At 53.3% G+C, this 15,655-nt stretch overlaps 1 protein-coding gene across 1 annotated transcript in view; it reads left to right on the forward strand.

Annotated features, from left to right (window-relative positions):
- The window catches only part of DOC2B (double C2 domain beta), a 36,971-nt gene that overhangs the window by 6,352 nt on the left and 14,964 nt on the right, over positions 1–15,655 (forward strand). Inside the window, exons 2-6 of the mRNA XM_055319265.1 lie at positions 1,987–2,066; positions 5,110–5,184; positions 8,186–8,295; positions 8,481–8,607; positions 11,177–11,334. Of these exons, the coding sequence (XP_055175240.1) occupies positions 1,987–2,066; positions 5,110–5,184; positions 8,186–8,295; positions 8,481–8,607; positions 11,177–11,334 (550 nt within the window). The remainder of the gene's footprint in view (positions 1–1,986; positions 2,067–5,109; positions 5,185–8,185; positions 8,296–8,480; positions 8,608–11,176; positions 11,335–15,655) is intronic.

The following is a 15,655-nucleotide window of genomic DNA, read 5'->3' on the forward strand; positions in this document are numbered from 1 at the left end:
ATCACTTCATCCAGGCTGCAACCACAACGCATGGAATGGGAGTTGTAGTCACAGCGATGACTCAGGTCATTCAGAAGAGTGTAAGTGACCATTTGTATACTGTCTTCACAAAGGCTGGGAGGGGAGTGAACCAGTTTGGAACGAGTTCATTCCAGCAGGCGTCTCAGAGGGGCAAGTACATTTATCCAGAAAAATAACCTAAGTGGATCTGCTCCTTTTATAATTACGTACTGAGCATTTTCTGTACCCCAGGGGCTGTCAAAGCACAGTGCTGTGAACTGGATACTATTGCGTCTCCATTCTGCAGATGAGGAAACTGAGAACAAAGAGGCTAGAAAAGCTAGCTAAAGTCAAACAGCAAGGAAGCATAGAGCCAGGACTTGAACCCAGGGTCAGGTGTCAGAGGCGCGGCGGGTCTTGTACCCCACTTGTGCCCCTCCAGGGCAAGGGCAGAGACTGAGCCGAGTGCCTTCCTTACCCTGTCTTAGAAGCTAGAGAGCAAGACAAATGCAACCTAGTGCCATCACCTCAGAATAAGGGAGGCTCCACATGGGCCTTAATTTGCCTGTTTCTCTGCAAAGCCAAATTTTGCCATACTGTCCGCACCCCCACCCCCACGATGCCCCGAGGTCTGCAGGCGTATGGCATCTACTCAGCTGTGGCATTGTAGTGCAAAAGCAGCAGATACATGAGATGAGCATATCCAGGCTCGGCATGAATCTAGAACCGCGTTAGGTGCTGCTGGCCTGGAGAGCCTCGCCCTTCCCCCAGCCTCACCTCCGCGGCTCAGCCTCTCACCTCCAGTTGGCCTAGGATTGGAGTGCCCTTTCTCCCAGCACCACTGTGCACTGGCCAACTCCTACTCATCTTTTGTGGCTTGGGTGAAGCATCACCTCCTCTAGGGATCCTTCCCTGGTGGCCCCCATTCACAACCAGGCAAGGCATACCCCTTGAACTCCTATTGCTCCTGGCTCACCAGACTCTGCTAGGGCAGATTCTTTTCATCAGTGTCTCCCATTAAGTTATGCTTTCCTTGGGGCAGGAACCCCGCCTTCTTGATATTTTCATCCCTAGAGGCCAGCTTATTGTAATAAGGCTTGGGAATGAATGAATGAATGAATGAATGAATGAATGAATGAACAAACGAACAGGTTGCCAGTTGACCAGCCCAGCAGTCTGTGTGCCGGATCGGGGTTTCTAAAGACATCTGTCAATGTGCATCTTGCTGTCTAGAGATTTGCCCCCTGAGGTCTGCTGTCCCCCAACCCACAACCCCCACCTTCACGCCAGGAGCCACGTGAGCACAACGGGCCACAGCTGCCATGCATGATTGTCCCTGATGGCTACGGCTGCACCTAGTTATCGCTGCCCACTCTGCCTGCCCCTAGGGACTCACCCACTGCCTTGAAGAGGCTGGCAGTTTGCAGCGTGAGGACCCAGCTGGCTTCTGGCAGCCTGCCCAGGGCCCCCCAAGGGACGGAGAGACTGGGGAGCTGCAGCGCTAAGTGTTGGGGGTGGATCAGCCTGTCAGCCTGGCCAGGGCCCAGAGGTTCTCAAGGCCCTGTCCTGCCTCCCTACACAATCCTTGTGACAGTTAACCATCAGGGAAACCGAGGCATGGCGCCAAGACTGGCAGTTGCATGAGGAGGGCAGGAGGACAGGGACCTTTGGCTGAGTGCCCTGTATGGTGGCACAACATGGGACCAACCACAGGGGCCTGGGCTGTGGGGCCTACTGCCTGGGTTTGACTTGGGCCACCACCTGTGGTGACTGGGGCTGACCTAACCTCACTGAGCCTCCACTCGTCCCGCATCTGGAACCTGGCTGTGCTGGTAGCACCGGGAGGCTGGGCGGAGGGATTGCACCCAGTAGGTGCTCAATTGATGGCAGTCACTGTGGCAATGTGGCACCTTGTCCCACTGCACAGGGGTGGGTGACTCTCCTCCACTGTGTGGCCAGAGCATGACCTGAGCCCTCTGTCCGCAGCTGCCCTGGGCACGCTGGATTTCAGCCTGCTCTACGACCAGGAAAACAACGCCCTCCACTGTACCATCAGCAAGGCCAAGGTAGGCCCCCGCCGGCCGCCTCGGTCCCCCGGGTCCAGGGCCTTGGGTGCAGGTGAGGGGCTGAGGTCCGAGGGCCTGTCCGCCGCACTGTTTCCTGTCCAGGCTCTGTGGCATCTGCACCATGGGTGCATCTTGCCTAAATCTCCTCAGCTGCCCTAAGAGCCTCCCGCAGCCAGACATCCAGGGAAGGAGTAGAAGAAAAAGGCAAGAAGAGAATGAAAGGAGGAAGGCGTGGGGGGCAGCAGTGTGGGGCAAGAGCTGGGGAGGGCCTGTGGTGGGGAGGAGGGAAGGGGAGAGCTGACAGGCTGTCCTGATGGCCAGGGGGGCAGGGGTTGGATTGGTTGCCTCTGGCCTCCTGAAGGTTCCCACCCGGAGTGAGTGGGCTCCAGGCAGGAGCTCCATCTCTGGGGCTCGGGACCCCAGCATTGCTCTTTGGCCCCTGGGTTGGAACCAGGAGCATGTCCCGCTTCGGGCTGCCAGGCATCAGCTTTCTTCTTAGCCGTGCTGTTCCCTTTGCCCTGTGCATCGATCCCTCTGGGTGGAAGGTGCCAAAGTTGATGTTCTCTCCCAAGGTAAGGGTAGTAGTGTAGCCAAGGTAGGACTCCCCGTAGAGCCGTGGAGGGGTCTGGGCCTGGGCTGGGCTCAGGGCAAGGGACTAAAATCAGAGCTGCCTGGGCCCAGACCCTGCCCTCAACCCACCCTGTGAGCTTCCCTGCCCACAGCACCCACAGCCATGCCTCTGCCCACTCAGAGGGTCAGGCTGCCTGGCGCCTCCCTCCCCCCTTCCTCCTCCCCCGCCTGGGCCCGCACGCCTGGGCTGCCACGGCAGTGTCCACTTTGGGCCCAGTGTCGTGATCGGGCACAGCCCTCTCCTTGGGGAGCTGCCCGGGCTTGCTGCCAGGGTTCCAGACCTGCCCCTAGGAAAGGAGTCGAGAATGGTGACTCCCAGCTGTGCCAAGGGGAGGGCAGGCTGCAGGGCCCTGGCATATCCCTCTCCCTCTCTCTTCACCCAGCTTTGTAGCAGTTGTCCAGGCTTGGGAACTGGGGAATGGGCACCTGCTGGCAGGCCACTCTGGCCAGAGCCATCCATTCCCCTTCCCAGCCCAGACACCAGGCCCCTCTGTGCTGTGTGCCCTGCCTTCCCTACCCAGGCTCTAGAAGGATTGTGGGGCTGTGCTGGGGAGGGGGGGTGCATGTGTGCATCTGTGAATCTCTGTGGGTACCTGTGTGTGTCCTTTGGGATGTGTCGCTCAAAACACTGGAGGTGGGGCATGAGAGGACCCCAAGCCATAGAATGATCCCATCCTCCAGGTCATTATCTGCTGAGATCCAGTTTTGCAGGGGAGGGGGTGCTACAAACCTAGGAGGAACTGGGGCTCTGAATTGGGGTTCGGGGAGGGAGCAAAAGGGGGTTAAGGAGGCTGAAGTAGGGCTGACAGGTGGAGGGGCCCTGCACGGGGGGCCATATGCCATGGACTTGGGACCCTGACTCGGCCATACCCTCTGGGTAAGCAGGGCAGCTTCAGTTTGCTTCTGTAAAAATAGGGTAAACACCCCACCTATGCAGTGGCTGTGAGCATCAAGTGAGTATGTGCGCAGTCACAGGACCCAGCTGCTGTCCTAGAGGAGGCAGGTACCCAGCCCCCCACCCACACAAACACGCACACCTGGGAATTCATGCCCAGAACGACTGGGAAGGCACTGACTGGATGGCCAGCCCTGGGCATGTCAGGGACAGGCGGTGAGGCCGAGATGGGGGACTTGTGTCCAGGAGGCCCGCCTCCTCGCCATGGGTGCACACGGGGCTGCAGAGCCGGGCACAGGCAGAGCCCCAGAAGCTCCTGCACAGCTCAGATACCCTCACACCAGCCCTCAGCCACCTCTCCAGCATCTTCAAAGGGGCCCATTGGGTGAGGAAGGGGAACAAATTGCCACGCGGTACTATTGCCACCTCTACTCCTGGCCTACCCTTGGGAAATGAGAACTAGTAACCCCTTTTATAGATAACACTGAGGCTCTGGGGCAAAGTCACTCCTCCACCCTCCCAGCTAGTAAGTGCAGGAGCAGAGATGTGTGCCCCAGCCAGCCTGGATCTAAAGTCTGTGTGCTCCTTCCCAGGAGCAGAGCCGTGGGGGGACTGGAGGAGCCCACCTCCTATCTCAGCTTCCTCTTCCCCCCAAGCTCTCCAAACCAAACCAAGGTCAGGGGGAGGAGGGAGCCTCAGTCCTCCTTAGAGGTGGGTCTGGTCCTGAGTAGCCAACTTGGCAGCTCATCTGTGATGCCACACATATCACAGCTGCCTCCCTACATGTCTGCGTGCCACCGCAGAATAAAAAGAGTATAATTTTCAGAGCTAAGAGCAGTCATGAGGTCAGATAAGCCCTTGTCTGTTTATGGTTCCATCGGGTCCCTGGCTGTGCATACTTGACTGGTTATTCAAAGTTAGTGAGGGATGCCATCTTGTGGAGGGACCCTCCATGGCCAGCCAGGTTGTATGGCCTCCTTAGACTTAGGTGGCAGGGAGCTGTGGCAAATCCAGAAAGAAATTGAGCCTGGTCTCCAGGACACAGAACATTTTCCCATGGTAAAGAGGGAAATCTATAGGTGAGTGGACAGAAGGTCAAGAGGGTCACGTGGACATGGGATCAGTGAGGGAAGTCTCTGTTGGGGAATGGGGGAAGGGGAATCCAGAAGAAGGAAGGGCCACACCAAAGCAGGATAATGAGGACCTCATTCAGAGGTGGAGGAGTCACCTGGCATCCACAGAAAGGGAGAATAGGAAGACAAAGTCTGGTCTTGAAAGACACCCCATGACACCTGCCCTGGGCCAGGACACTAAGGGGAAGGGGAGAGCACCAGCCCTGGGTCATCCTCACTGTTCTGAGAGCATGGGCGCAGGGGGCCTATGCAGAGAGGGTCTTGAATGGACCCAGCTGGGAGGCCCAGGGACAAGGGATACCTGCCCACCGAGGTGCCTGGAGGCCCTGGCTGCTCTGTGTCTCCAGCTCCCATCTCACGCCTTTTGCTGTTCCCCTCCACACAGGGCCTGAAGCCGATGGACCACAATGGGCTAGCAGACCCCTATGTCAAGCTGCATCTGCTGCCAGGAGCCAGTAAGGTGAGGGGGTCCACCCCAGGCCTGTCAGCCAACTCTGCCTGCTGGGTTGGGCCCAGGCTGAACTCGGGATGCCCAGGGAGGTACATACCTCCCGTGGCCTCTCACAGATCAAGCAAGTTGATGGGATCTCCGTGATTCACCTCCACCCAGAGCACCCAGTTAGCCCCACAGCCCCCAGACTTCCTGGGAACCTCAGGTCAGCACTGCTTGCCTGATGAATTGGGGAAACCCTCCAGAGAATTTCTAGGTCAGCATTTTATGAGAAGCAGACTCAATTGGAGGTTACTATTGTGTTTGGGGGGGGTGCTCTGTGGCCAAATAACATTGGGAAACCTTGTTAAACAGGTGTCTTTACTCTAGGACTTATCAGAGCCTTTAAAATGTTTGTGGGCTACTCTGTGACACTACACAAGGTGGATGGAATGGGTAGGTTCTGCCCAGTTTGGGGGCCACAGAACCCTTGTTCCTGTACTTGGTGACCCAGCGGGCAGACCAAGCACTTGGTGCACCTGGGAAAAGAGAAAGTTTTTTTTTAATTAATTAATTAATTTTTTATTTTTTTGTTTTTTAAGATTTTATTTATTTATTCATGAGATACACAGAGAGAGAGAGGCAGAGACACAGGCAGAGGGAGAAGCAGGCTTCATGCGGGGAGCCTGACGTGGGACTCGATCCCAGGACCCCGGGATCATGCCCTGGGCCAAAGGCAGATGCTCAACCACTGAGTCACCCAGACAGCCAAGAAAGTTTTTTTCAGAAAAAAGTTGCTATTAAACAAAAGCATCACGCTGACCTTTAGCCCTGGAAGAACAAAACCGATAACACTTCTTTACATGTGTCTTATAGTTCAGTGTTATCTTATTTTTTGATTTCACGGGAAGAGAGGGTTATATCATCCTTTCAGAGTTGGGTCTGGAAACCACAGACTTTTCAAGGGGCAGGTTATGTGGACCCCATTGTTTAGGGGCAGGGAATCAACTAGAGACTAGCGGCTTCACTTCCAAGAGGAGACCAGAGGGAGATGGGGGACATGGGACACAGGAGCATGAGCCCCAGAGCCCAGTGGCTGGTGTTCTTTTCCTGACCTCTTTCTAATAAACCAGTAGTTGGGGAATTCCTTCTAGGCCTTCAAGTGGCCTGATAGGAAGAGTCTGTAATGGGTATGCCCTCCTGGGCAGGGAGCCTACCTTGCCACCGATTCTTGCAGCCCGACTGAGCAGTCCTGTCCCCGGGCTAAGGAGCCCCAGGCTGCTGGAGCCCCCGTTGAGCCTGAGACTCAAACTCCCTGGGCTGGTTTGTAAGGGCTGAGGCTCCCCACAAGGCAGGAGGGCCACCCCGACAGAGGTGATGACTCCCTCTTGGGGGTGCAGGGCTGTTGGGGAAGCAGCAGCAGCCCACCACCTGTGCCTAGAGAAGCTGCTCCCCGCTCTAAGCCTAGTGTCCTCATTGGCAGGTGGGACTCCCAGGGCGCTGAAGGCTGAGGGCACTATGACCAGGGGAGTGTCCCTAACTCAGGAACTCAATGCTGTGAGTCCCTAGGTTCATGGGACCTCAAATTGACAGTGCTGGAAAGCTAGTCCTAGGGACCTTACCACACGCACAGGATTTCCCACGTAGGGCAGTGTTTCATAAAAAGCAGTCTCCTGGGCAGCCCGGGGGGCTCAGCAGTTTAACGTGGCCTTCAGCCCAGGGCGTGATCCTGGAGAACCAGGATCGAGTCCCAGGTCGGGCTCCCTGCATGAAGCCTGTTTCACCCTCTGCCTGTGTCTCTGCCTCTCTCTCTCTCTCTCTCTCTCTCTCGATTGAATAAATAAAAATCTAAAAAAAAAAAGGCAGTCCTGATAAAGAAGGCTCCTGAAAACCATGCTGAGAAAGAGGTATTATTATGCCCTTTTTTATAGTGGAGAACCTGATGCCCACAGAGGATAAGTAACCTGCTGGGCTCCACAGAGCTTAGGCAAGGGATGGAGCGGCCTGGGGACCCAGGCCTGTCTGACCCCAGAGCCAGGCCGGCAGACAGCAAGGGGAGGCCGGCATGAGGCTGAGTCTAAATGAGCAGCACAGTGAGGAATATGAGGACCCAGAGCTGCAGAAGCCCAGAGAGAGGAGGGGAGGCAGTGTGGCAGCTGGGACGTGCCACCCACAGGCATTTCTAGGAGAAATGGCATTCCAGGTGGAGGGCAGGGCCTGGGCAAAGGCAAGGAGGTATGTGGGAGGGCGTCTAGCCCCAGCACCTCCTGCAGAACTTCCACCCCAAGCATACACCAGGGACCTGGAGGTGAGGAGCCTCCTCTTTTAGTGTCCTAGGGCTGCAGTAGCCTGTCATCAACTGAGTGGCTTGCCACACACATTACTTATCTTCCGGTGCTGCAGGTTTGAAGCTGGCACAGCTCCTACCCGGGTCAACTCCTGTGTGGGGGGCTGCAGTCCATTCTGGGGGCTCTAGGAGAGAAGCAGTTCCCATCCTTTTCCAGCACCTAGAGGCTACCCACATTGCTCAACTCTGGCCAGTTCCTCCATTTTCCACCAGTGTCCACCTGGTACCTCTCTCTCCTTACGTGTCCCCCTGATGCTCCTCTCCTGCCTCCCTCTTCTGCTTTCAAAGGCCCTATAATTACATGGGACCTGCCCAGATCACCTAGATAATCTCCGTACATTTAAGTCAGCCCAGGGGCACTTTGGTGGCTCAGTGGGTTAAGCGTCTGCCTTCTGCTCTGGTCATGATCCCAGGATCCTGGAGTCGAGCCCCAGGTTGGGCTCCCTGCTCAGCGGGGAGCCTGCTTCTCCCTCTGCCTCTGCCCCTGCCTCTCGCTCCCCCTGCTCGTGCTCACTCTTTCCCTCTGCCAAATAAATACATAACGTCTTTAAAAAATCAGCCGATTAACAACCTTAATTCCCCTTGGCATATTTAGGCCCCAGGGACCAGGCAAGGCCGTCTTTGGGGCATTATTCTGCCCCTCGGGCTCCCAGATGCTCAGAGCATCTTTTCTGCTCTCACCAGGCAAATAAACTCAGAACGAAAACTCTCCGAAACACCCTGAACCCCACATGGAACGAGACCCTTACTTACTACGGGATCACGGACGAAGACATGATTCGAAAGACCCTGCGGTGGGTGAGGGCCTCAGACGCCCTGGTCCCCCACGCCCCTCCCCAGCCTCACCTCTGGGGCCCCACTCTGCCCCCAATGTCCCTGCCTGCCCCATGCGTGGGAATCCCTACTGATTTTGGAAGCATGGAAGCAAAGCAGGAGCACCTCTGTGTCTGAAGAGCTGGCCATGCCTCCCGTCCTCCAGGATCTCCGTGTGTGACGAGGACAAATTCCGTCATAACGAGTTCATTGGGGAGACGCGTGTGCCCCTGAAGAAGCTGAAAGCCAACCACACGAAGACGTTCAGCATCTGCCTGGAGAAGCAGCTGCCGGTGAGTGGGGAATGGGGCTCCTCAGGCTGCCCAGGCTGCCCAGGCTGCTCTGTGCCTGGCACAGCTTCAGGTGCTGGGGGAACAGACCACAATCCCTGCCCTCGTGGAGCTTGGGCAGGAGACAGATTCAAGGACGTGAATCACCCAAACAGCCTGTGTTAGACAGTGATCAGGGTCACAGAGAAAAGCATGAGAGCCCAGTGGTTTAGATGGAGGTTTGGGGGATATTCCTGGCAGAGGAAACAGCAAGTACCAAGCCTGTTGGAGGCCTGAGCAAGAGGCCCACTGTGTGGAGCAGGGAGCAGGATGGGACTAGGTCCTTGGAGGTGAGATCAGAGATTGGTGGGATGGAGGGAGCTGGGAGGGACTCTTGACCGTAAGTGAGGCGGGCCACAGGGGGATGCCGGGCAGGGACTAGGGCATCTGACTATTTTAACAGGGTCGTTGGGTGCAGACCGGGAGGGAGAAGGGGCTAAGGGTGGGGACGGTCATGAGGGGATGAGCCTGACCCAGCCTGGACAGAAGCCGTAGCAGAGGGAGAGAAGGGTGAGATCCTGGTTGGGTGCGCTGGCAGGTCAAACTTTCCCAGACCTGGGAGTTGAGCACCTGGAGAGATGAGGTGTCATTAACTGTGGTGTGGAGGGCCCTGGGAGGAACAACTGGGGATGCTCTGGAGCTCAACCGGAACACAACAGGCATGAGGCACCTGTGAGCTGCCTAGAGAAGAGAAAATAATTCTTTCCTAGAAATTGCAATTTGTTAAAAATCATATCCAAACCAATTTTGTCTCCTGTTGTCTGCAGCAACTGAGCCTCCCAAACTCTGTCCATGGGTGTCTCCCTTCCCCTCCCCTCCTGACCCCGTCCTCTCTCCCCTGTCCCATCTCTTGGAGGCCTGGCCTTGACCCTATTCAGAAGTGCAGGGAGGCATTGGCCAGGAGGCCCCAGGGTCCTGAGACCCTCCAGCAGCCCAATGTTCAGGGCACAATCCCCTTTTGAGGACATCTTCCCCCTAGAGTCCTGGGCAAGGGAAAAGCTCAAGAGGACATAACCCAGCAGCCAACCCATCCCTGCTGGGACTTGGGCATGGGGACGAATGCTCAATGCAGGCTGGCCCAAGCCAAGCCCTGGGAAAAAGTCTACCTGAGGCCAACATCCTGGCTCTGCCTTTTTGCATAATTTGACCAAATTTTATTCCCTGGTCATATTCTTTCCTACTCATAGACCTTTGCATTATAGGTAAGACCTTTTTTATTTTATTATTAGTCACTAACCAAAACCCAGTTTTTCCAAATGATCAATGTCACTTATAAAAGGCAACATCAGCTCCCTACTATGGTTGTTTCTGAGTTTTAAGCCCTGGCACAACAAACAGCCATGTGGGGACGTGAGCGTGCAGGGATGTGTGTATGAGTGTATGCCTGTGAAAGTGCAGGCGGGCATATTTTCAAGTATGTGGACTGTGTGCATGCCTGTGTGTTCATGCACGTGGATGGGTGAGAGCATGGGCACGCCTTGCTTGAATTTGCTGGTAGCTCATCTGTCTGGTTTCAGAGACATACGGTGACCACAGGAGTGCAGTTTAGGGTATCTGCTCTGGCAGGAAAGACACATTTTGATGGTACATTTTAGATTTTACACAGTCTGTGAACATTAGTCATTCCCAATTCAGTGGGCTTCCTATGAAACACCGCAGTATGTAATGTCCCACCCCAGAAAGACAGCTGCAAATATTCCTGCTCACTGGTATTGTTTAATTTTCACACATCTCACAAACTAGCATAAGATCACTGTTTAGTGAGGCCATCCTGCACAAAGCCCTAGGCCAGAGTGGCAGATAGGTAAATCTCGCAGGCTTAGTCTCCGTTAATTGTGGCTGCCCAGTCAGCACTGAAAGGTGCTGAGGCTTCATATGAGCTCAGAGTAAGTGCAGTGATCAATTAGTCATCTCTGCTCTGGGTGTGGGAGTTGGGGAAGGTGGCTCTTACTTCACCTCATAGGAGCCCATCTCCAGAGAGGTGCAGGCAGGGCCCCTGCCTATGAGGAGCCACATGGGGCATCACTTTAGGGACAACCAGCAGACCATCGTGGACAAAGGGATGTGGCTGGGACTTCAGTGAGAGGAGCCTAGCAGAGAGGCCTAAGGAGGAGCCCTGAGGGCTCTAACTGGTATGTCTGGGTAGACAGAGGGTAGGGAGGAGTTCCAGAAGAGCAGGAGCCAGACAGTGGAAAGTGGTCTCAGAAGGATAGGGAATGGAAACTCTCAGGATAATTGGGACAGGGAGGCAGACTGGGACACCACGCCTATAGCTGAGGTCTGACCCCTGAGGAGAGCCCTGGGTAGCCGCTGGAGCATGAGAGAGGCCCAGACAGCCCCTCCGTGCCTCCCTGCTCCCCTTGGGGTTGGGAATATGTCAAAGCTCTGTCTTCTGGGTTCTCCACAAGGGGGCTATCTCCTACATCCCCTGGGCCAGCAGATAGCCTCAGGGAGGCTGAGGGCTCCTGTAGCCCATAGCTGAGGAAGGGAGTGGGAACAGGTGAGGCTAGCCAAGTGGCTCCCTGCCCAACAGGTGGACAAGACAGAAGACAAGTCCCTGGAGGAGCGGGGACGAATCCTGATCTCCCTCAAGTACAGCTCACAGAAGCAGGGCCTGCTGGTCGGCATTGTGCGCTGTGCACACCTGGCTGCCATGGATGCCAACGGCTACTCGGACCCCTACGTGAAGACGTGAGTGCATGGCCCAGGCCAGCCATCTCCTGGCCCCCTCACCTCAAAGGACAGGAGGTCTGTGGATGAGATCAGGAGTCTAGTGTGGCAAGCACTAAAAGAGCTCCTGAAGCACAGCGGGTACTGCACCCCTGGGGGCGTATCCTCTTCTGTACTCCTTTGGCAATGCTGGGGGTTAAGTCTGACCAGCCCCATTTCACAGATGGGGAAACTGAGGCCTGTAGACTTTCCCAGGTCATGCAGAGAGAGAGAGAGAGAGAGAGAGAGAATAGTTCTCTCCTGACACCCCATTCAGACCTCCCATTGACTGTGACCTCAGAAAGGACTGGGTTGGAGGTAGGACTGGGCCCGGGCCAGACCAGGAGATCCAATGAAGACTCAGTGCTGCCTGTGTGCACCCAGGCCTATGCTGGTAGCACAGATGCTGAGAAAGTCCACCCACCCTGCCAGTGGGACTCATGGTGGTGCTGGAGAGAAACCCTAAGTCAGGGGGCCATGCAAAGTACCATGGGCTCCAGAGTCATGAACCTGTGCCAGCATGGGCTATGACTCTGAGAGGGAGGCAGGGGCTGGTGGGCCTCCAGTTAGGAAGGAGGCAGGTGGCGCACTGAGCACCCTCAGGGCCCTGGGCCTTCTGCAAATAAAGGATGGATATTAGTCTGGATTCCCATTGAGGCTTTCTCGAAGGGTAGATGTGCGGAAGAATTGGGCTCAGCAGAAAGGAGGTGTTCCTATTTAAGTAGAGGAATAAAGGAGTGAAGACGCAGAAGCAGGGATGAGCCTGGCCTGAGGGGACAGTCAGGAGCCCCAGTGCTCCCATGACCCAACTCTGGAGCTACCATGCCCACTGGCCACTATTATATTTCTGTCAGTTTTAAAATCCTATTACAGGGGCACCTGGCTGGCTCAGTCAGTGGAGCAGTGACTCTCCCTTGGGGTTGTGGATTCACAACCCACAATGTGTGTACTCCATATTGGATGTAGAGATTATTTATTTTTAAAGATTTTATTTTTAGGTAAATAAATAAATAAAATCCTATTGCAAAAATGGTGCAGCCACTTTGGAAAACAGCCTGGTGTGTTCAAAAGTTAAACATGGAATACCACGCAGCCCAGCAGTTCTACTCCCAGGTGCACACCCAAGAGAACTGGAAACACATGTCCACACAAACACTTATACACGAATGTTCACAGCAGCAATATTCACGATAGGCAAAAAGGAAACCACCTAAAATGTCCATCAGCTAATGAATGGATAAACAAACCGTGGCATATCCATACAATGGAGTATTATTCAGCTATAGAAAGCAGTGAAGGGGCACCTGGCTGGCTCACTCAGTTAAGTGCCTGACTCTTGATTTCAGCTTGAGTCATATTCTGAGCGTTGTGGGGTTGAGCCCCAAGTTGGGCTCTGCACTGGGTATGAAGTCTACTTGAGATTCTCTTTCTCCCTCCCCTCTCCCCACAGCGTACTTGCTCTCTCTTAAAAAAAAAAAAATTAAAGGACTGAAGTATTAATTCATGCTATAATATATGAACCTTGAAAAGATTATTGGATTAGGTAGGACTCCTGGGTGGCTCAGTGGTTGAGCATCTGCCTTTGGCCCAGGGTCCCGGGATCAAGTCCCACATCGGGCTCCCTGCGTGGAGACTGCTTCTCTCTCTGCCTGTGTCTCTGCCTCTCTCTTTCTGGGTCTCTCATGGACAAATAAGTAAAATCTTAAAAGAAAGAAAAGAAAAAGAAAAGAAAAAAAGATGGCACCTGGATGACTCAGTGGGTTGAGTGTCTACCTTCGGCTCAAAGTCATGATCCCAGGTCCTGGGATCAGCAGTGTCAGGCTTCCTGCTCGGTAGGGAGTCTGCTTGTCCCTCTTCCTCTGTCCCTTCCCCCACTTGTGCTCTCTTCTCTCACTTGCACTCTCTCTCTCAAATAAATAAATAAAATCTTTAAAAAAAAAAGATTATTAGATTAGGCTAACTGAAAGAAACCAAACACAAAAGACTGCACCTTATATAATTTCATTTATGTGAAAGTCCGAAATAGGCAAATCCATAGAGGCAGAGAGCAGATTAGAATAGTAGTGCCAAGGGCTGGGGGAGGGTTGGGAAGAACAGGGAGTAACTGGATTCCTGAGGAGATGAAATGTTCTAAAATTGTTTTTTTTTTTAATTTTTATTCATTTATGATAGTCACACACACAGAGAGAGAGAGGCAGAGACATAGGCAGAGGGAGAAGCAGGCTCCATGCACTGGGAGCCCGACATGGGATTCGATCCCGGGTCTCCAGGATCGCGCCCTGGGCCAAAGACAGGCGCTAAACCGCTGCGCCACCCAGGGATCCCGAAATGTTCTAAAATTGTGATTGTGACAGTGACACCACTGTCTGTGAGTGTACTAAAAACCATTCAATTGTATACTTTTTTTAAAAGATTTTATTTATTTATTCATGAGAGACACAAAGAGAGAGGCAGAGACATAGGCAGAGGGAGAAGCAGGCCCCCCACAGGGAGCCCATGCAGGACTCTGTCAGGGATCCCGGGATCATGCCCCAAGCCAAAGGCAGACGCTCAACCGCTGAGCCACCCAGGCGACCCTCAATTGTATACTTTAAAAGGGTGCATTATACATGTGAATCATATTCTAGTAGAGGTGTTATTTTTTAAAAATCCGTGCCACCAGGCCCAGGAGCAGTACCAGGTTTAACAGGAAGCTGACCAGGATCACTGGGGGAAGGCAGGTTCCCTGCACATGGCACAGGGGCTACTGGTTTTCCAGGTTAAAAAAAAAAAAGTGAATTGGGTCCCCACTTCAACCATTAGCGAAACCATGATTTCCACTGAATTAGAGACCATTGTGAGAGGAAATGCCATAACCATTCAGAAGCTCATGAGGAGACTCTTTATAACCATTGGAGGGAAAGTCAGTAATATCTAGTCAACTAGGCCAGTGTGTATGGCTGCATTGTTTCCCTTCCAGGTTTGTATTCTAGAAACCCAGGTACGGGTGAAGTGCTGTTCATCGCAGCATTGCCTGTCATAGCAATGCACTAAAACAGCCAAGCATTCATCAGCAGAGGAGTAGATTAATAAAATGTGGCATATGCGTATAATGAAGTACTAGGCAGTTAAAGTGAATAAATTAGGCCTTGGTAAATTAACATGGACAGTTATCCAAACATGCTGATCCCAAAAGCAAACTTCAGAACAGTGCACACAGTGTGATACTGTTTCTCTACATTTGTGTATCTCCAGCCCTGCAGAGAATCTCAAGGTATTGGTGGTCTCTGGTGGGACTGGGAGGGCAACAAAGTGCCTGCACTGGTATTTGTGAGGCTACAGTTCCCATACAGAAGGAAAGATAATCCAAAGTCAAAATGGTGTGAGTTTTAAAATCTGGCTCAGTGGGGCACTTGGGTGGCTCAGTTGGTGAAGCTTCTGCCTTCAGCTTAGGTCGTGATCCCAGGGTCCTGGGATGCAGCCCTGCATCAGGCCTGCTTCTCCCTCTCCCTCTGCCTGCTGCTCCCCATAGTTATGCTCTCTCTCTCTCAAATAAATAAAATCTTTAAAAGTAAATAAATAATTTTTTTAAAAATCTGGCTCAGTGTCCAACTTCCAGGTTGACAGGAATTCCAGGGTCCTATGCTGGATTAAAAATCAGATTTAGGGGCGCCTGGGTGCCTCAGTGGGTGAAGCATCTGCCTTTGGCTCAGGTCATGATCTCAGGATCCTGGGATGGAGCCTCGGCTCAGCAGGGAGCTGCTTCTCCCTCTCCCTCTGCCCCTCCCCACTGCTTGTGTGTTCTCTCTCTCATGCTTTCTCCCAAATAAATAAACTCTTTAAAAATAAAATAAAAGTCAGGTTTATTGAGCTATAATTTACACACTATGAGTTTCTCCCCTCTTGAAGCTCAGCTGATGTATACAATCTTACTACCACCAGTCAAAATAAAGAGTACTTCTGTCACCCCAGGAAACTTCCCCAGCCCCAGGCAATCACTGATATGTTTTCTGTCCCAATAGCTTTGCCTTTTCCAGACTTTCTTATAAAGGCAAACTTTCAGTATTTTGGCTTTCGAATCTAGCTTCTTTCACATAGCATAATGCATTGGCGATTCATCCACATTCATCCACATGTGTGCCAATAGTTTTTTTTTTTTTAAGCTTTTATTTGTTTATTCATGAGAGACACAGAGAGAGAGGTAGAGACAAACACAGAGGGAGAAGCAGGCTCCTCGCAGGGAGCCCGATATGGAACTCGATCCCAGATCCCAGGATCACGCCCTGGACACTCAACCACTGAGCCACCCAGGCATCCCTAGCTT

The sequence above is a fragment of the Nyctereutes procyonoides genome, unplaced genomic scaffold, assembly GCF_905146905.1.
Source record: "Nyctereutes procyonoides isolate TBG_1078 unplaced genomic scaffold, NYPRO_anot_genome, whole genome shotgun sequence".
In the NCBI taxonomy this organism is placed as follows: Eukaryota; Metazoa; Chordata; class Mammalia; order Carnivora; family Canidae; genus Nyctereutes; species Nyctereutes procyonoides.